The sequence below is a fragment of the Cydia splendana genome, chromosome 2 (genome assembly GCF_910591565.1).
Source record: "Cydia splendana chromosome 2, ilCydSple1.2, whole genome shotgun sequence".
In the NCBI taxonomy this organism is placed as follows: Eukaryota; Metazoa; Arthropoda; class Insecta; order Lepidoptera; family Tortricidae; genus Cydia; species Cydia splendana.
In genome coordinates, this window is record NC_085961.1 from 27140033 (window position 1) to 27162682 (window position 22650).

The 22650-nt window shown below is 37.6% G+C and overlaps 1 protein-coding gene and 1 non-coding gene across 8 annotated transcripts in view; both read left to right on the forward strand.

Moving 5' to 3' along the window:
- The window catches only part of LOC134806060 (protein tramtrack, beta isoform), a 552198-nt gene that overhangs the window by 492047 nt on the left and 37501 nt on the right, over nucleotides 1–22650 (forward strand). Inside the window, exon 5 of one of the 7 annotated variants that reach the window (XM_063779292.1) lies at nucleotides 6444–6764. The exons of the other annotated variants lie outside the window; for them this stretch is intronic. Coding sequence (XP_063635362.1) covers nucleotides 6444–6739 — 296 coding nt within the window. The 3' untranslated portion in view covers nucleotides 6740–6764. Of the gene's footprint in view, nucleotides 1–6443; nucleotides 6765–22650 lie in introns of those variants that run through there. 7 annotated transcript variants of the gene reach the window in all.
- Nucleotides 16420–16492, forward strand: Trnaa-agc (transfer RNA alanine (anticodon AGC)). The gene has a single exon. It is a non-coding gene; the product is annotated as a tRNA-Ala (tRNA).

Sequence of the window (22650 nt, forward strand, 5' to 3'; positions counted from 1 at the left end):
CCCGCCTCCCACAGTCCTCCAAAATTAGGTGCATGGGGAGGGATGAAATGCCAAGTTGTACCGTTAGTTGCTAACTGGTCAGCTATTTCAGTTGCTATGCTGGACTTTTCATCAGCATATAGGTGCTTCAGTTCGCGAGCCGCGCCTACAAAATTGGTGCCATTGTCGCTCCATAACTCTGAGCAATGGCCACGCCTTGCCACGAATCGCCTAAAAGCTGCCAAAAAACCTTGAGCGGTCATATCACTTGCCGCTTCCAAATGGATTGCTCGAGTCGACATACAAATAAACAGGCATATATAGCCCTTATACGAATGGTGGCCTCTGCCCTTTGAAGTTCGGATGCTTATAGGGCCAGCATAATCCACACCACTATGACGGAATGGTCTGCTGGGGAGCCCTCTAGCGGCAGGTAACTGCCCCATCAACGGATGATTAGATAAAGCTGCAAAGCGAATGCATGTCACACATTTTCGCACATAAAACTTAACCAAGTTTTTGACTCCAAGTATAAAATACTTGGATCTCAAATAATTGAGCATCAAAGTAGGACCACCGTGCAACGTTCTTTCATGCGCATCAGAAAGTAGAAGATTCGTAAAATGCGTTTTTTCAGGAATGATTATCGGATGCTTCATATCTTCGCTGACACAAGAGTGCTGCAGACGTCCACCGACTCTCAAAAGTCCTGCGTCATCAATGAAAGGGTTTAACGAGGTAAGTTTGCTTTTGTTAATGTTTTTCTTCTTTTTCAGGTTTACTATTTCAGCTTCAAAGCAACTATCTTGCACTATCATAATACATGTTGTCAAACTTTCTTGAATTTCCTTAGTAGTTAGCCACGCTTCCAAGGTTTCTCCTTGCATTCGTTTAACAAATCTTTTGCAGTACGCTATTACTCGGAGGAGCCGTCTAAGACTAGAGAATCTTCCTATGATGTCCATTCTTTCTTGAGGTGAGCAAGTAGTCAACAAACAGACTTTGTTTGGTTTCATTTCTAAATCTGTTTGAAGATGCATATTTTTAGGATACTCAATATCCTTTTCCTTCAGCCATGCTGGACCTTCCTTCCACAAGTGCTCTTCTTGTATGCAATGGGTACCTCTGGAGGCACAATCAGCAGGATTGTCCTTAGATGAAACATGTGACCATTGCTGAGGATCAAGCGAAGTAAGTATTTCTGTCACTCGATTGGCCACAAATGTCTTCCATCGATTAGGTCTGCTATTGAGCCATGCCAACACAATGGTCGAATCAGTCCATGCATGGATGTTTGACTTTTCTATCTTCATCACTCGGGAAACTTCCATCAGCAACTTTGAAAGTAGCACTGCCCCACATAATTCCAAACGTGGGGTTGACACTTGTTTTATCGGGGCTACCTTTGTTTTGGCTGTGATTAATGAGACATGAACATCTCCATCTTCATTCGTTGTACGCAAATACACTACCGCAGCATATGCCTCATTAGACGCGTCACAAAAGCCTTGAAGTTCCAGAATTTTGCTGCTTTTCTCCGTATGTACCCATCTTGGTATGCTATAGTTGGCAATTTGATCCAATTTTTCTCTGTAGCTCAGCCATACTGACACTAGTTGTTGTGGAACTTCGTCATCCCAGTCCACACCTGTCAACCACAATTTCTGGATGAATATCTTCGCACAGATGATAATTGGCGCCAGCCAACCAAGCGGGTCGAACAATCGGGATATGTCCGATATCATTCTTCTCTTTGTGATAGGAAGCTGCAATGGAGGTAATTTAACTGCATATTCGAATCTATCAGTCTTTTGGTTCCAAGTAAGACCCAAAATCTTCATAGTTGTATCCAGTTTGATTTCTACATTGCCTTCTACATTTCCAGAACCCTGATTAATTATCTTCATTAATTGTTCGCTGTTAGTATTCCACTTTGCTAGTTCAAAACCTGCCTTGCCCAGTAATTCATTGAGTTCCTTGAATGTTTGTTTTCCTTCAGCCACTGTGTCACAACCTGACAATAAATCGTCCACATAAAAGTCGTTCAAGACCCTGTCTGCTGCCAAAGGATAGGCGTGTCCGTGGTCATGTGCAACTTGCTGCAGTGCCTTGACAGCAAGATAAGGTGCTGCGGCTGTTCCGAAGGTAACTCTGAGGAGCCTATAATGGCTTACAGGTTCCTCCTTGCTATAGCGCCATAAAATCCGTTGAAAATCAGCATCTTCTTCATGGACCTTTACTTGCCTATACATCTTTACGATGTCAGATACAAGACTGATTGGAAAGCAGCGCCAGCGCATTAGAATGTGACGTAAATCTTGTTGAAGCCTTGGGCCAACTAACAGATCTTGGTTCAGAGACACGCCGTTTACTCCAAGGCAAGAGGCGTCAAAAACTACCCGTACCTTTGATGTGCTTTTGTCTTCTCGAATAACAGCGTGGTGAGGAAGGTACACAGCTCCCGGTTTAGCTTGCTCTTCCTTGGGCACCTTTTCCATGTGGCCAAGCTCCTCGTATTCTTTGATGACAGCCGTGTACCGCTCCTTAAACTGGGGTTCTCGCTCGAATTTTCTTTCGAGTAAGCTAAATCGTTTAGCTGCTGCAAAATAAAGTTTTCCTTCGGTGCACTGTGGATTTTCTTCGCGGAAGGGCAACTTGACTATATACCTACCATAACTGTCCCGTTTAGTAGTGGTAGCAAAAATTTCTTCGCATTTCTTTTCTTCCTCCGTATAGTTTTGTTTGGGATCTGGCGCAACAGGATCAGCTTCAAGCTCCCAAAACATTTTCAGAAGCTCGTTGTCAATGACGTGAACGTGGTTAACGTTGATCCTATTGTGTAATTCCGGCACACCCGAGCGAACCGGCCCTGAAATGATCCAGCCTAGGGAGGTTTGTTGAGCGATGGGTCCTCCTTGTGGAGCTTTAATAACACCCTCCATGAGTATTTCACTATAGACTTCTCCACCAAGTAGCACGTCTATTTGTCCCGGTTCATTGAATGATGAATCTGCTAAACCTAAACTAGACAGCTCGGACCACGACTCAACATTGACTTGTTTTTCTGGGAGAGTCAATGTGAGTTTGCTTAACACAAAAGCATTTACATTTACCTTAAAATCAGAGTCTACGCGAGATGTTATTGTTAACTTCACCGATGAGTTAGAGCTCAAAGAACTCTCCTCTTCATCTTCACATAGTCTCGTGATTGTGCGTTTGTGTGGAATTCTGGGAAGTCCGAGCAGTTGAACCACAGACTCTTTAATAAATGACGCTTCAGAACCTTGGTCGATAAAGCACCTGAGTGTTATGAGTTGACCAGATTTCGACATGGCATTAACCAATGCTGTTGGTAATAAAACCAATTTGCGAGATGTCGAAAAATGGTTTTTAATGTTGGTGGTGGTGGGCTCATCACGAGATGATGAGTGAGATGCAGTTGCAGGTGCAACCACATTTGCGGCAACTGAGTGGTTTGTTTTTTGAGACTCTTGAGACTCAGTTGCTGGTGTGCTATTCTTGGCATGCAACAAAGAATGATGTTTCCTTTGGCAAATTCGGCATCTAGACGATTGACGGCACGCATAAACTGAATGATGAGGGCCTAGACAGTTAAAACACAGGCTATGTGATTGGACAAAACCACGACGAGCATCAATATCAAGTTTGGAAAATTCCTTACAATTGCTTATTTTATGGGCTTCGGAACAAAACGCACAAGATGGGTTTGTAACAGCTGATACGTGATGAACTTTTACAGAATTATTGGAACTCTTGTAAGTGCTAGTGCTGGGTCGAGAAAGCTTCGGGTCAATGAACTCCAATGCGCGAAACCGTGTCTCCAAAAATGTTTCAAATTGTTCGTAAGTTGGTAGCTCACTATTGTATTCAGTTGACTTGAGTTCCCATTGTTTTCGCGACTCAGCATCTAGCTTTAAACACATTAGATGTACAATAATAACGTCCCAACTCTTAACATCTATGCCTAAGTTCTTCAGCGCTTGTAGACACTCGTTGGTCGTATCTAACAACTCCTTGAGGGCACTTGCAGATTCAGTAGCCAAGTTACGCTGACTCAACAGTCGTTTCAGGATGCAGTTTGATAAATATTTCTTATTGTTATACCGCTTCTCGAGTTGCTCCCAACTGGTACTGTAGTTATCTTTGGTGATTGGAATGTGTCTCAACAACTGTTCAGCTTCGCCAGTTAAATGCCCCTTTAAATAATGCAGCTTCTGGACATCATCTAGATCCTTGTTGCTGTGTATCAATGAAACAAACATGTCACGGAAACTCACCCATTCAGCATACAGACCGGAGAACGTTGGTATGGAAATCTTGGGCAGTTTGACGCGTTCCTCAGCCTTGTTGGTTGACTTACTGGGCTCGGTGACATTCATGCTTGACGTTGCAGATGTAGAAGCTGGCTTGAGACTGCTAAGGAAAGATTTAACAAGGCATTTATAAGTTATGTATGCTTCTTCAGCGTTATCATACACATTGTTTACGACATATGTGCTTTGAATATAAGCTTCTGACTCGCTGTTCTGAATGATATGCGTATGCGTGCGTGAAAATTGAGTCCATAATTCCTCCAACAATTCCAATCTAGTGTTGAGGTAATCAACAGAATTACGGCGTTCTTTGGGCGACTTTTTAAAGTTTTCGAAACCGCGAACAATTCTAGACTGCAAGTCATCCTGTATATTCAGAAGTTTCTCCATCGTGATTTATTTCTAAGTGTTTGACAGCTAACTTAAATCGGGCATAGGTTCCCCGTGATAGAATATTCTAAGTCCTGGCTACTGATCTGAATTTTCTAAGTCCCAACTCAATCGGATTGAAAATTTTCTAAGTCCCAGATTATCCGACTGAATTTTTCTAAGTCCAATTACACGTGAAATTTTCTAAGTCCTCACTCCGTAATGAATAATAAAGTACTTACAATTCACCACCGGCACTCACACTTGACCACAACTGACGTCACACTGCACTTGCCGCTGATGACGTCACCCGATGTCGCCGCTACCGTGACGTCACGCGATGTCGCTGCTGCCGATAACGTCACCCGATGTCGTCGCTGCCGATGACGTCAGGCCGTGGTTGACGTCGGCACTGCACTCGGCAGCACCCGCACTGTGCCGGAAGGCGCCCTCTGCCGTCGAATCCTAGAACCGAATAGCTATCCGGCTCGAAGGACCATGTACGAGGTCCAAAAATAACACCACACTGTATAAAACCACCACTTTATTTATTATTACAACTACTACACACTGTATATAACACTCACTGCTTGATTTGAATTTTGAATTGACGACATATTGTTCCTCGAAGCTTATATATGAAACCCGGAAAAATCTTAACACCGCGTTGTAGAACGGACGCGTTGGGAACAAAGTGCCATCTCTTAACTTATTTGGTAATTAATTTTCTATAACAATAAATCGCTAAATTGTGAATTTTAATGCAAAATATTACAAACATGTTATTCCAAATAATTTTACAAATATTTTAGAGTTAATTGCCAACAAAAATAACCTGAATAAATTTCCAAAACCGCTACTACTAACGCCATCTATGAATGAATTATGTGAAACTGTGAAGTACCAAAGAAATTCATATACATTAAAACATAAGGTTTGGACAACCTGAATGATTTGGTGCGATAATTCTAAACAGTTTCATCGACCAACTCGAGTCTAACAGACCCCAAAATATAATTTACTAGCCGTTCTTGTGTTCTTCGCGAGGGAGCTACGAGCGGTCGGACTGAAATGGAGCGAGGCCAGATGGGTCACTGAATATAAGAAAGGGTGGCGCGAGTTTGTGAAGGCCCTCTGCACCTGGAGTGCTTTAGAACTACAACAACAACAACAGTTCATGTGTTTTAAGTCTGTTTTTTTTAAGGTTCACAACCATACCACTTCAAATGCTTAAAGGGCACCCGGCTGCTGTTTTTCGGCGGTTACCGATTCCACATCTGGCTTACCTATCAACACGCTAAAAAGACACGTTGGAGGTGCTCCAATTATAAGAGGGGATGTAAAGCAGTTGTGTACTCGTATGAAGATGAAATAATAAGCGAGAAGAATTGTCACAACCATCCTCCTCCATGAACCGTGAAAAATAGACTACCTCAAACCTCGACTTTGTTGGAGCAGCTGCATTACATACTGTTGTTGCAGCCGATTATGCCTGCATCGCCATACATTAAGAATGTAGTACCTATTACAATAACACCAATATTATATATTTAAAGTACTAATTCATAAGAAATATACTAGTCTAAGTCTAAAGGTACCTTTTACTCACCAATCGCAGCCCCTAAAGTATGCTCCGTGTACAGTCACCTGCAGAGATACCTGACTCTGCCCTTCATTGCAGGGGGTCAACTATTTCTGCAGCTGACTGTATAGGTATTATGGTATTCGGTGAAGAAACTAAAACACACCTTTCTTCCACAGGACGAGTGTCATTCGTAATCTCTAACCGCGGCAGCAAAAACCTGATCATCGACGGCTTCAAGTTCTACGAGAAACGCGACTCCAGACGAAGATCCCCATACGTGAAGACCAAGTGGGTGTGTTCCACCAACCGCGACTGCAAGGCTAAAGTCACCACGATTGGAGAAACTATCGTGTCCTACGATGGGAAGCATGACCATGGAATGAAGATGGATGGCCGTATGGTTAAAATACCACCGCAGAAAGTTCCCATCTTATTTGAAGAAGAGAAAGAAAGATTTGATGATAGTGATTAGGTGTAGGTATTTCCGACTTTCGGCATGTGGTTGTCCATATATTTCCACATAAACAGCCATAAAGGTTGTTACGAGTTTCAGTCTTTTTTATAGCTCTTCATAAAATTGGTATTAAACCAAATTGCATTTTGTTAATGTTGACGTCACTTTTACGTATATTTGTATGTGATTTGTATCTACAGATTCACCAACACCACAATTCCTTTTTTTGTGTATATGTATAATAGGGCATAGTGATGAAATTAAGTGAGTATTGTCTTAGTATTAACGTATATGTGTTAAGCTTGTAACTTTATAATCGTTTATATTTTGACCTTATGATTGTGGCATCACGTAAAACTTTTATCGCTTAAACACTGAAATTAAATTTTCCATCACATGGACGACGAATAAGCCAAGAAGACTATCAAAGTCGATATTAAGTTTAAGGTTCCGTCACACAGGCGCGTTTTCCGGGCGGGGCGTGAGCAGGGCCAGGGCGTGAGCGTTTTATATGTAAAAGCGGCGCGCCCCGCTCACGCCCCGCCCGGAAAACGCGCCTGTGTGACAAAGCCTTTAGATTTCCATTCAATACCTATACGGCGCTCAATATTGGAGGAAAACGACTTTATAAATAGAGCCTCAGTCTAGTTTTATTCGTCCATGACTTTACTGAAAACATTATTGTGTTGACAAATGGGTCTGATCATTCGTGACATCTTTAGGTATATTTGACGATTAGAAGGTAAAAACTTGTGAGAGCCACACGGCTGTGGTGCTGATTAAGTTTAATTATAACTGTCAAATAATGATGTTGTTACTTAAGAATTTCGTTAATTGATCGTGATAATTATTTTGCATGATGACCTTCAGGGGCATTCCAAAAAAGTGTCGGCTATGTGGAGCTATTGTTATAACACTTATGTTAAAGCTAAGAAGCCGATATTTGGCACGATAAAGTTTGATAACTTATCTTTAAATTTAACCGTATTAATACAGTTATTTGCAGGGTATTAAGGTCAAAAGGCCATTCGTATTGACTTGTGGAATGCCCCATAGATGTTGTTGTTACTCATGAATTTCAAATTAAATCGTTATAATTATTTTGCATGATGTACTTTATTGCTTAACTTTATACCTTCTATTAAAATTGTACAAGATTGAAGCTAGTTGTTAAATATTAAAGTAAAATATTATAATTGTACACTTTGGGGTTTCATTTCTTACAGTGACTTACAGTATTATTATATATGTGATATAAGCATTAAAGGCTATTAATAATCTAACTCACTAGATACGTGTATGATATTCTATGTATTTCGACTATACATGTTCGTTTTATTTTTCATTATATCCCCAGTTTTACAGCCAATATTCTTTACTAGATAATATTCTGCTGATAAAAAAAGAAATACCCCTCTGGTACTTATCAAAAGCAACAGTGATTAAACTAAGGACGATAAGCACGAATAATTTCTGTCCCGTCTGTTCCTAACTCCGTTACACGCGTGTAATTATATCGCTGTCCCGTCAGTGCCACTGTGCGAGAGAGACAGCAACTTAATTATACTTGTGTGCTTAGAGATAAGAACAGGCGGGACAATGTCGGATATGTCGGATACGTCGTTAACAAACTTAAATGGAGCTGGGCGGGACATGTTGCCAGGCAGAGTGATGGCAGGTGAGCCAAAATGTTAACGGAATGGTGGCCGCTTTCAGACGAAAGGAGTGCCTGCGTCCGTTGACTCGTGGGGTGGACGAGATTCGGAAGATTGCGGGTCACTTCTGGATGAGGTTGGCTCGGGACCGGGATAAGTGGCGTACTCGAAGAGAGGCCTATGCTCAGCAGTAGGCGATAAAAGGCTGATATGAGGATGATGATGATGGGGCAATCTATGAAATTTTTCGTGGTTAGCGTCCGTACTTTACTTTAGGTACAGTAGTTTGATTTTGGAACTCACTTCACTTATACAAGTGCAGTTTTTAAACAACCTATGTTATTTTCAGTACAAATGAGTTACGAAACAACCAACAGAGGCACACGCATACTCATACTCAACGGGTACCGTTTCTCGAAGATAAAGAAGCGAGAGAGTTCAATTAGCATGAAGGACATGTGGCGCTGCTCGACCGACACCGACCGCGGGTGCAGAGCCAAGGTTGCCACTATAGACGACAACATTGTGTCTCTCAAGGCGTCCCACAACCATCCGCCGCCAAAGGGTCCCCGTTAACAGACCTCGATTATTCTCCTAAAGGCGCTCCATACGACGACAATATCGTAGGACATACGGTGGAAATTATTTTGTTTTAAAATCAATCGTAACAATAGAAATGCAACTCTGTACTAAACGAAAGTACCTATTTAAATAATAAAGCAACATATTTCATGAAAAAATTGTATAGGTATTAATATAACAAAAGTTGTGTATACCTAAAATCAACTTTGTGTGGATAAGTTAATTTCATTTAATTAACTAGCAATTAAAATGTTTTATCATGTATATTATACCTACTACTACATGCTTACCTATATGTTTGTGTGTGAAATGCTACGGATAGGGTGTGGTGTGACAAATGTACTACATTAATTTATATAAGAATTACAATAATACGAATAGCGATCTCATTAACGTTGTTACAATGCCGGCTTAAATCGGTTAATACATACTTAGTTTGGTTTATTGTACGTGAAAGTCTACATTATATTACTTAACTTATATAACATTAATTTTAAGACTGACTTATACGAACTGAGTGTAATTAATAAACCCAGACATTATCATATATTTTTTGATCCTCATATTTTTTTTCTTACTATCAAATTTAAATTTTAGTATCAGTTAACTGTAACCTTATCTTATCTTTCAGCAACCTTCGTGACGTCACAGCGTGGTAATACCCTGATAAGTTTAGGTGGTTTCACCTTTTACCACAAGAAGCGTGAGCGGACCATAGGGCCGCCATCTTTGAAGAAGAGATGGGTGTGTTCGACCAACTTCTGCCGAGGGTGTAAAGCTGTCATCTATACAGTGGATGACACTATAGTGTCAGTCAGGAACGACCATAACCATGATCCGACTTTTAGTCATTTGAGGACCGACTTGTTTCCTTGGTAATGTACAATATGTGGCCTTTACGTGAATAAATGTTGATTGTTTGTAAATCTTCTTTCTGTTACTGGTAAAAGAAAAGAATTGAAAGTAATGTTGTAACAGCGCATTTTTTTCCTTCGCTTAGGATCCTAACACACCATTCCAGATGTTCTGGCGCGAAAAACAGCAATCGGTTTTGTGTAACTGCCTCTCTAATGCTCGAACCTCGACCTTTTCATCACACTCGCTCAGTAAAATGTGGAACTGCACGCAGGTTTAGCGGGAGTTATAGAAAAAGCGTTTTCCCTAGGGAGTTTTGAATATGAAGTTTCTAGTGCTATAATTAACAGTTTTTTGTCTTTAATGTCTTTATACTTAATTTTTGTAAAGCAAGTGTGATGAAAAACATTGTGTGTGTAACTCGAGGCGTAATAATATTGCAAACTCAAGTCTATAAATCGCTCCGACAAGCCGTCGCGATTCAACTAAGTATACTCTCGTTTGCAATATTTAGCTTACGCCCCATGTTGCACAATGTACTAATGCAAGACCGAGAGAGAGAGAAGCAGTTAACATAATTTCCATTCTGATTTTGCGCGGTAGGCTCTCTGGACAGGATATACTTATAATAAGAACGCTCAGGCAATAGAATAGTCACCAAATCTTCTTCTTCTTCTATTAATAATTTCTTATATATTTCACGAAAATGAGAAATGATTATAATGATTTACAGAAACGTACGAAAGTGATTCTAATATTTAGGTAGTAATCTACATATATATAGTTACAACGTCAATTGACATTTTTCCCCTTATTAATTAACTCTTCTGTATTGTTACAGATTTCGATACGTTTGTTAAAAAATCGATATCACCAGTAGAAGAGGCGAAGACAGCTCTCAGTGAGCGAATAAGGTTCACTGAATTAAAGGCGGATCCGGTTAAGTACACCGAATATTTGGATAAACTGAGAAAATGGAGCGTGCAGAGTCGAAAGGTCAATCAAATGAAGAAACAGTTGGAAACGGAACTAGATGATAATAACTATAACGGAATGATAACAGAATAATTCGGGAGCTTAAATAGAATTCATCGGCAATAGTGATTTTGTCCATGTTTTGTCATAAGCGACTGAATTAAACGTTTTGCGTTCTCAGAATTGTACTTTTTAGTATGTTTTGTTTATTACTCTTTAAGCCATTTTAAGTCGATTAAGTAGGTATGTACATTTTTAGTGGTCTTAACTTTAAGAAAAAACAAAATGCTGTATGGCATTGCTCGTAATTTTTAAGTTGGTGGAGGAATAGTAGATTGTTAACCAAGGGTTGAAAGGCACCCATTTCTGTCGAGGTAGTTTGGCGCTCGAACGCAGTGAGAGCACCAATAGTCCGAGACGGAAATGGTGCCTTTCACCCGAGTTAAACACTCTACTTTTCATATCGAATGCGAGGAAACCAAACAAGACAAGACAATTTTGCAAAATCAGTAATTCAACTACCTACCTAAATAGATTTTTCCTTACTTGCAATCGGAGACTTTACATTTACATGTGTGAAGATAAATAACCCCTAACTAAAACATTTAGACATTTAACACACATTTGCATTGAACATTTAGATTGCAATATTTACGAAAAAAACACATTCGACTACCGTAGGCTCAAAGGGCGTAAGGGACAAAATGGCGAAAATGAGTTATGAATGCAGTTATACTCAGTTTTTTTTTTTCTCTATATTATATTTAACGTCTCGATAACTTGAAAAAAATGTCCGTTAAGCCGTATGAAAAATCAATGCTTGAACACAATTTTCCAACGCATTTTGCCGTATCTGCCAATTCAAAAAAATGTTGCGAGACATTTTGGCGTAACTCCCAACTTTTTGTACGATACGCCCTTTTGCATCGGAAATTTTATTAAATATGTGCTATTTTTCTGTCAGTTACGCCTATTTGCAGTAGATGTTTGAGTGCTAAATGTACGTTACGCCCTTAACTGGTGGATATTTATACGAATGTTAGAGAATTCAATGTAAGAGATACGCCAACATACTATGTACAATTTCGAGTTTATAATTGTTGCTTTTTTTGTGTTTAAGTGGGGTGACCTAGTATGTACTTTCCTTGTCATTTTTTTTATTAAGTAGGTACTTGCATTACCTGCTCGTGTACTCTTAATGCTTTATTTATAGGGTTACTAAAATTTGACAATTTAAACTGAACTAGTCGGTACCTTTTTCACCACTTTTATGAAAATAATAAAACAAGACTACCTACATATATTCAAATGATAACTAAGGTTAGACTGCTAACTTTTAGTTTTATATGTGACTGGGCCATTTGCAATTATGATTAGACGTGATATTAATACTTGTATGTTTAAATTAAACCCTTATTTATAGGATTAACCTTATGAAAGTTATTATCTATAACGTTTGAATTTAAATCTATAGAAGTAAATCCATACATAGAAGTAGGCCTAGCAATATGACTTTTTTGCTACCTACTCTGATGTTATGTCATAAATAATCGCATATTCATTAAGTTTTACTGAACAGACGGTATACAAAATATCAATTGTTGTACCTCTAGTAGTACTATAGTATGTAAAAGTAAAATTTATGATCAAATTAAGATTACAAACAGAAATAACGTATTCATATTTTCTAGAGTAAAAGTAATTGTTATAAATTATTTGGTACCTATACATAAATAGATTTAGATGGTAGCACAGCAGTGATTCTGTTCAAATAATATAAACAAATAAAAAAGGAATAAAATTGTTTTGTGGCTAAAACAAACGACCTTTTCCAAGTTTAAGTATCCAATATAACAAAAATGGGGAATAAACTTAACAGATAAGTTTTTTGAAAAAAATATTGTAAATTATAGTACATAAAAGTATAGTGTTCCTTAAATGCAAGTTGCGAATTTTGCAACGAAATTGTTGGAAATACGCCAAATGGTACTTAAACAGTTATTTTTTTTGTAAATTACGCCCTTTTTCTAATAAGATAAACCATTTAAAAAAAGGCGTAAGAGACGCTCTTCTTAAAAACAGTCGTGTTTTTTGGCGTAACGGACATGCTATTTCCGTAAATAAGCATTGTATTATAAGTTCAACTAATCAGTTTAAAAGAGCTCAAAAAGTTAAGAATAAGCTACATACAGGCATCAGTTTATTCAAACAAACAAAAAGTTATAATTTTTTTTCTCAAAACAAAACTGTTTTTTGGCTCTCCTGAAAAATCGCGTTTTGTCCGTTACGCCCTTTGAGCCTACGGTAGTCGAATTATTTTAACAAACTGCAGTATTTTAAAATGATTTGTTCATTATTAGTTTGAAAATCAGCGGAATGGCCTCTTACTTTTTAATTTTTACTTTTTCGTTCTAAAAGCCGCACTACTACTAAAAGACTACCGCACCGAAAAATATCGTAAATATGGTCTTAGTGGCATCCACCTATATTAATATGATGAGTGTAGCCTATAAGCCCTTGCAAGTCCATGTTTGTATGTATGTTTGTTATTATGTATTGTTAACTTATAATTTTAGTTAGATAGAGACAGATACAGAAACAGCTCAACTGTGATAAACTAGCGCCTACGCCATTGCGCTATCTATGCTCGAGATACGCGCAACACAAGATAGAGAGAGAAACAGCTCAATTGTGATAAAATAGTGCCTTAACCATTCCGCTATATAAGCCTGAAGTGCGTTTATGAATAACGATATATTACGGGACTTCCGCAAATGTCGATCCTATAGAATAAAATGAGGTTTGGCAAAGTTACACGATATTTATTCTATGTTTAAAGAAAAAGCTTGGTTTTGTACGTCAACCACTTATTTATAAGGCTAAAAGTTCCGATCCTAACCACCTCACCTCTTTCAGAATCCTCAGTACCTCAATTCGTGACGTCACGGCGAGGCCGCAAGCTCATCCAGCTCGGCGGCTACACATTCGGGTTCCAGTATCAGGGAGGCGCCAAGTCGCGGTGGATGTGCTCTACACACAACTCGAGGGGGTGTAAAGCTGTCATACATATGATTGAGGATGAAATCATCTTTATTAAGAATCAGCATAACCATTGATTATATGATTGTTAAGAGGCCCACAGATTACCAGATCGCCGGACGATATCGGCCTGTCAGTTGTTCGGAGCTGTAATATTTTGCGTCTGACAAGCTGATATCGTGCGGCGAACTGGTAATCTGTGGGCCCCTTAAAAATCATATAATCAATGGTTATGCTAATCAGTGGGCCCCGTTAGTCTGTGGGAACAGATGAAATGTTTTCAGTATTATGAAATGATTATGTAGCTTTATTTTATTTTTAAGAGGTGATATTTGTGTTATTAATTTAATAATGTTAGTGTTAAATAATTACGAGTTTGTGATAAAAGAGATTATATTATGGCCCAAGCATATTAAAGGTTTTAGGGGAACCCTTAGAAGGCCATAATATTGTATACGAGTTGCCATATTATTATCTCTGAATAGATCAGTTTACTTATAGTGATATTTTATACAGGTTGATTGGAAATTCGCCGTATTCCTTGAAAGGGGTTATTTTATGGCTCATTTGCAATGATTTAAGTCCAGTCAACTAGGGGTCAAAACTCATTGGTTTTCAAGTTATTTCAGTTTTTAGTTTTTTGTTTAATAAACCCGCCTTTCGACAAAAAATTAAGTGGTAATTGGGAAAAAACTACTCAAATTTGGAATTAAAAAAGCATTAGTCTAATAGCCAATAAACTACTGATTACGTGAAATAAAAAAAGATTGCCAAAACTTTCCAAAATTTTCCAAAAAGAAGGATTTAATGTTACAATTTTTTGTAATTTTCCCCAAACTTCGTAACATTTTAAGGCATTACTTTATAAAAAAGTATGACACTTTGCGTACAAAATACAGAAATGAGTTCCTCAGTTCCTCAGATTTCTAAAAAAGTACGAATGTAATTTTATTTTATTTTCAAGGGGGGGTCCTTTCCATGGAGTAGGGTTGGGACCAATCGAGCCTTATTTAATCTTCGTGGAGTAAGTAATCAATCACATAGTTTCAACTTTCTTTTTTGGAAAGCTGAAGAACTGAGGAACTCATTTCTGTATTTTGTACACAAAGTGTCATACGTTTTTTATAAAGTAATGCCTTAAAATGTTACAAAGTTTGGGAAAAATTACAAAAAATTGTGACTTCAAATTATTTTTTTGGAAAGTTATGGCAATTTTTTTTTATTTCACGTAATCAGTAGTTTATGGGCTATTAGATTAATGCTTTTTTTAATTCCAATTTTGAGTAGCTTTTTCACAATTACCACTTTTTAGTCGAAAGGCGGGTTTTTTAAACATAAAACTCAAATAACTTGAAAACCAATAAGTTGACTGGACTTAAATCATTGCAAATGAGCCATAGAATAACCCGTTTCAAGGAATACGGCGAATTTCCAATCACCCTGTATTCAGATAATTTAGTTTATCTCCAATATGCTCCATAACTATGCAGTTATATAATATGCGATTACCGATTTATTGATAGTGCTTACGTTTGCATAAATAAGTATTTAGTATACGTACATATGACAAATTAGGCAAAACTATATTACAGACCAATGATACACTTACATGACGATAGTGTGACTAGAGATTATATTAAAGCCTAGCCCCCCTATTCATAAAACATTACGGGCCTGATTTAGTTAAATTATGTTTTACCCCTTTCTTACAAATACATAAGTCAAAATGACAGATAAAGACAAACGATTTTTAGCTAATTGAGGCTTGTAGCACGTTTATGAATAAGGGGGTAGAAACCTAGCTATATGGAGCCGAAACTGTCGAGTGAAAGCAATCTCGCTCTTGCCCGCTCCCGTCGTGTGTATGCAGTGATACGCCCGCTGTATGTATTGCAGTGGCAGCTTTATTAATTTTAAATAACAATGATAAGACTTAAATAATAGTATCTTAAATAATGGTATGTGATGGCACATTTTTTGTTTATATTCTAACTAGTTTTATTTACTCCGGTATGCTGATTTGTTTTAAGTAATAGCCTTGTAAAAGGAAGGTTATAGTACTGATATGGTATGTTTTTTCACAGGTACTTAATCAATAGACACCCTTCTATTCGAGTTAAGGTATTTACTGATATAAATGTGGTTATCCACACTATTATACCAGGTGTATGTAACCATTTTCATAATGTAACTAAACATTCGCACGCCGCTCCGGAGCTAGCTAGAACATAGCACAGTCACGCTACGGCGAGCGTCGTGCGAACTCCCATCAGTGTGATAGGGGGCGTGCATGGACTAGGGGGCAGCATAGAGCCGTCAGATTTTTGGCGCGAGGCGTAAATGTGACGTTTATGCTTCCTATGTTGCCCACAAGATGGCAGAACCTACTATGCGCAAGGAAACGTACCTACGAGAACGGTAGCACTTGTTTTGGCAATGTGCATGTGCACATATGTTTCCGATACAGGCCACAAGATGGCAGACCCACCAATGCGCACGGTCCCTATAGCATCACTTTTGGCACAGTGTCAAGTATAACAATAACTGCTTTCTCTTATTAACTGCTTGTGGAATTTCAACGGCAGCCAGCACGGGGGCGTAGCTCAGATGGTAGAGCGCTCGCTTAGCATGCGAGAGGTACCGGGATCGATACCCGGCGCCTCCAATTTTTTATAATGCATTAATTTACACACACACCAAGCAAATGGTTTGTGCCGTCTTTTATGAGGAGTCGTATATTACAACGCGCACGTGCACGCACGGGAACTTTTACGCACGCATTGATTTGGTTTGCACCGACCTTTATGTAATATTTCATCGTCTGAAGTCCGTCTAAGTCACATTTAGATTGGCATATCATATGCGAAGGGGCGTAAATTATTACAAATTTAATACATATGTATTTTTACTAATGAATAAAACTGACCATATTAATTACATATTTTTAGTTTTTGCTGTTCAAACTTCAAAGTTAACTTGCAGATGAACTCAGTACATGATTAGTATATCTAGCTTAAATAATAACCAATAATTTCTTGCTCCTAGTCAATAATTTGAGTAGAAAATTGAGGACCCATTCAAATACTTAATACTCAATAGGACTCAGAAATATGTCTGTTTTCAGGTGGTCTTCGAGAGCCCGAGCCAATAATACTGGACTTGGTCGATCAGCAGCTGAACAGCTACTTGATAAGCATACGAAAACAGCGGAACAAGTGAGGAAAAGGACAAGACAAACAAATAACTCACTATTATTTGCTAAAGCGGGACTTAGGGCCACTTGCACCATTCCACTAATCCGGGGTTAACCAGTTAAACCTGGAGTTACCATGGTTACCAGTACAATTTGACAATGGGTTTACGGTTTAACCGCTTAACCTCGGGTTATTGGGATGGTGCAAGTTGCGCTTAATCGCATGTAATAATTACGCCTGGCTGGCCAGTCTTCTCCGAGACCTTGGAATTTGTTGTTGGCACTAATAATACGAGATTATGTGCGAACGTTATACACTTGTGTTAACAATAATGACTGTATAATAAGTTTTTGGCAAAAATTTCATTTTTCGTACAAGCTTTTATCGCTGACTGTACTTTTCTTTCCACAGGAAACTAATACTCATCGAGACAATTCTAAAAACCCCAAACACAATTAGGTTTCGTTGTTTTATCACAGAGTTCCTATGGCCACCTCCGATCTCCATCATCAGATCAGCTCGATGACGTCATAATATTGCATTGTCACCCGACTTACGTATGTATGCAAAATTTCAGCTCAATCGGAAACCGGGAAGTGGATCAAATTTAATTTGCAAGATTTGATTACAGACAGACAACGGTCAGGTGAAAGTAAATAAAAGCTTGTAAAAAATAAAACTAATAAACTAAAAGTAGGTATTTTTTGAAAATTTTAGAATACCTACGTAAAGTCCAAAAACACAAAAATATCTAAGCGCAAAAAAAACCATAACGTTTAAGTTGTCCCATTAGCCAACAAGAATGGTTCTACATTAGTCGCCATGGGGTCGCCGGTCTTACAAATGACAGATGCAAGCGACCCTACTTCGAAATTCCTATGAAGGGACCCTTTTGTATACCTGCCCTTGCACCCGCTGCCAGTTTTTGTGACTGTTACCCTCTTTTTACCTTACCTATTCGCAGTAGGTAAAAATATTACAGCGGGTCAAAATATTATCGTGGGTAGATATTCGATGTTAATTTGACGCTAGATCGCTAAAATTTGTAATATCCCCGGCCGGATATATTACCGCGTAAGAGCGAGCAAAATAGTGATAACGTGTGTTTTGTTTCGATAGATAAATTCCTGATATTTCATAGTGTTGTGATATTGTGATGATAGGTAAATATGATTTTTGGATTGTGACTCTTAAGTTTTGTAAGTGATTGTGTTTAAGTAATGAATCCTAGAATTCGGAGGGGCAGCTTATTGGGTAAGTTTAGACTATAAAAAAATATTTTGAAAGCAATAATAGGTATAAGTCAGTCTTCATTACTTAACAGTTTGATCGTTATTGTATTTGTGAAATACTTACCTATCTATTGTACAAATATACATACACTCCATGCAAGTTAAATATAATTTATGAATTTATATTTTAGTTCGCAAATATTTTATTACCTATTGTTGACTTATACAGGACAGGTAAATAATGAATACTTATTTATTATACATATATTTCGCTACCTGGGATTTGGCTGTGACTCTTTTCAGTTTCCATTTACAGGTACAAATGTTAAAGTAAATATGTACCTATACTTAATTAAGTTTGCGGTTACTTGTCTCCATCTATGATTTAAATTTTAATGTCTTTACGTTTTCTGTGAGAATATTGTCTTTTTTTTCTTTTTTTTTTCTTTTTTGGGCTGTGCCCAAAAAAAGTAAGTGTGTGCTGTGCTTTAAAATAAAATACAATATATCTTTAAATTTATATTATAATAAAAAATGGTTACCATTGAAAACCATCCTATTGGAACATAACAAGGAGTTATAACATTTTTTATTTGTACCGAACTGTTATAGCCGAAAATAAAATATTATTATAAAAAAAAGCAAGAGCTGGTAGTTGGCTAGTACAAATGTTTGAACTAGCCATTCCCTTGCATAACGCGTCTGCGCTGAGACGGGCATTTAAAAGAGAGCCTTGTAGCGTCTATTGAGCGCCGGCGTCTAGTTAGCGCTGTGGAAAATGGCGTCGCTGCGCAGTTGCGCCACCGTTGAGCCGAGCAGCATCCATAAAGTTGACTACATGACGATGCTCAGGAGACGCTAGTGAGGGGTATATTGTTATGACATAAGAAAATTATTTTTTAAGTTTTTACTGTCATTTTGCGCAAAAATTTCCAACTTTAACTAATTTATTAATGACACTCATTTATTACGCGTGGTGGCCCAGTAGTATGGGTACCGGGAGCGACAGATTTTAAAAATCTGCTGTGTTTGATATATAAATACTTATATCTCTATCTACAATTCGCGTTACAATTCACTCTCCAATTTTTCTACAACCGAGACATATTTATTCTGTTTGTAAAGCTATTGTAGAATGATATGAAATGACTTTTTATTCGATATGGAGAAAGACAATATATACTGGCATTCAAAATTGCATGGAGATGTTTGAACCGTAATTTAAGGCATTCAGCGGTTCAGGAGGTAAGGCGTGTTAATAAAATTTTATTTCTATTCAAATAAATATTATTTGTCAGTCAGTTGTTATTATATTATTTGTCATAGATGTAAGGTATTTTTTCCAGTGCCGCTTTTAATGTATTGTTTAGAGTGAGTATTTTAACAGTAAGTACCCATTTGTTCCAGAACCGTTGTTTAAAAGGATGGTGTTTAGCAAACAATGTGTCAACCCACATTCATTTTGCAATAAAATGTCAATTTTAAGTGTCAATTTTTTGAGTAGTAGCTAAACTCTGAACTAGTATTATTGTTTGCCCATGATAGTTCATTCCTCTACGGTATTAAGGAGATACAAGTCTCCTTGAAGTGTTAGTTCAGCTTACTCCTTTTTTGTTTTAGTTAAATACGAATATGGCATCTATAGCCCCCATAAAATCGCAATGGCAAAAAAAATGCCAGGAGTTTTTGGTCGTAATCTATATAATAAATTACCCGAACATCTCAAAAAGGAATCAAGATTGACAGTGTTTCGTGCTCAAGTGAAAGACCTATTATTAAAAAATACTCTGTATAACTTAAATGAATTTAATGAAATGTGAATGTTACAAATTATGACATGCATGCATCTTAGTTTAATATTTCCTGACTAGTCGTACTTGTTAGTAGTATAGATATTGTGTACACGATGTATATCTTTAATGTACCTATTACCATGTGTGATGAATAAACTATTATCTATCTATCTATCTATCTATCTATTCTGGAGAAAAAAAGCGAGGGCTTTGGTCAGAATCAAATATGCGTGCCGCAATGGATTCTGTTCTAAATAATCAAATGTCCCAACGTCAAGCGGCAATAATTGCATGGCTAATTGAATTAAAAGGAAGAGTATATAACTCGGGCATAAATGGTCATTTTATCCTCCACCTATATTGAATCTTTGCCATGATTATAATAGGTTATTTAATGCCATTGTTGTATAATCTAAGTACAGTCACCACACGGGATTGTTACGCTATTTAGGGTTCTTGCTAATTATATAGCGTAAGTATTGAACAACCAAGTGGCTAGGAGTCTAGGACCCTAAATGGCGTAACAATCGCGGAACTTAATGATACCTATTTTTCTTGTTTGTTTTAGTTAAATATGAGTTCGTCCACTATTCTGGAACGAAAAAGCGAGGTCTTTGGTCTGAATCAAATATGCGTGCCGCAATGGATGCTGTACTAAATAAGGAACTGACCCAACATAAAGCGGCTGCACGTTACGACATACCTCGAAGAACTCTCAGAAATCATCTCAAATCCGGAAAATATACCAAACAGATGGGAAGACCCAAGGGGTTTAAATTTAAAAAATACGTATAGTTTCTTAAAAAATGTACTTTGTGCCTTATATGTAGCTGTATGAGCTGTATCTCATCTTATTGCCGTTTCATCGAAATAGTGTTTTTAAACTGACCTTTTTGTTCTTGAAGTTGACCCAAAATTGTACAGTTTTCGCACTGAGGAAAAGAAAATGAAATAGAAAGAGGTAACTTAAACTTAACAATTATAACTTTTTTTAGCAATTGAATGAAAGTCTATTGCACACCAGCGTTTTCTAGATGCCAAACCCTATTAATACCTACTACTTTATTCATTCTTTGTTTTAGTTTCCTACCAGTGTTTTGTCTATATCATAAAACGACCTAATGAACTTGGTGCGCTGTGATTGGTTCATTGTTAATCTATATAGTTCTATGTACGAGTATTTGCTTCAATTTACAAGTTCTTCTAAAAGTTATACGTCTTAATACACCCCCAATCTACACAAGCTATCGAATTTATTTTGTATTAAAATATTCTTTTAAAATCGTTTCTAACTTTTAAATAGGTAACGTAAAAAAATATTTTTACGTTACTTACTAACTTACGTGACGGGACTTAAAAAAATAAGCGTTATGATACTTATGATATAATGACAAATAATACTATAGGTAACAATTTTCTTTTCAGGTGAATATTACCAAATATACGGGGAAGGTAAATCCAAGCGCCTCTTCTACCAGAACTACATATTCACTCCGCACTACCACAGGATGATAAACAACGTACTGAAGACCAGATGGTACTGTCGCCGGCGGCACAGGAACTGCAGGGCTGTCATTTATACTGTTGAAGATAGAATTATAAGTGTCAAAGATGACCATAACCATGATACACCTTGAATTAAAGAAAATATTAGCCTGTAGCAATTTCGCAATTTCATACATGCAATTTCCTTGATAAAATTAGTTTTTAAATATTAAAATGAAATTGACAAAAAGGTAGGTAGTTTTGAAAACTTACTCATGTCGTCGGTGGAAATTTTTAACCTTATTTCTTATGTGGGATGATATCCCGTTTTAGTGATATGCCTTCTTATTAGTTTATATACTAACCTACCCAAATTTAAACATTTAAAAAGTTAAAAAAAGGCTTTTTATTCCATTGCGTTTTGAATCTTTATTTTATCAAAACTTCATGTGTCGTGGCAAATATTTTCTTGTGGGCGTATCTTAAGACAAATGACACAATCACAATTGTCTTCACAGGTGAATATTACCAAATATACGGGGAAGGTAGATCCAAGCGCCTCTTCTACCAGAACTACATATTCACTCCGCACTACCACAAGATCATAGACAACGCGCTGAAGATCAGATGGTACTGTCGCCGGCAGCACAAAGGCTGTCGGGCAGTCATTTATACTGTTGGAGATAGAATTACAAGAGCCAGGAATGAACATAACCATGATTCACCTTGAATAAAAATAAAACAATGCGTGTAGCACATTCCAAATGTCTTAGTGTCTGATATGTTTTCAATGTACCTACAAGAAACATACCTAAATAATATATAAGTACTTATGTTTTGAATGAAATAATTGAAGGCTCGTTAGATTGCTTTTCCACTGCGGCGGAGATGAGAGGAAACGTATGGAACGTATGGAATTCAACCAATTACATTGGTTGTCTTCTCCTCTCCGCTGGAGGCTATTGGTTGATTTCCTCACATAAATAAAAACTAATAATGTAACGGTCGCTGACAGCCAACTTGAAGCGAACCGGTAGTAATTGTTCGTACATGTATTAACACTGGCGAGACGCAGGGATGAATGATAAAAAAAGGCTTACCTATACTTACCTACTATAC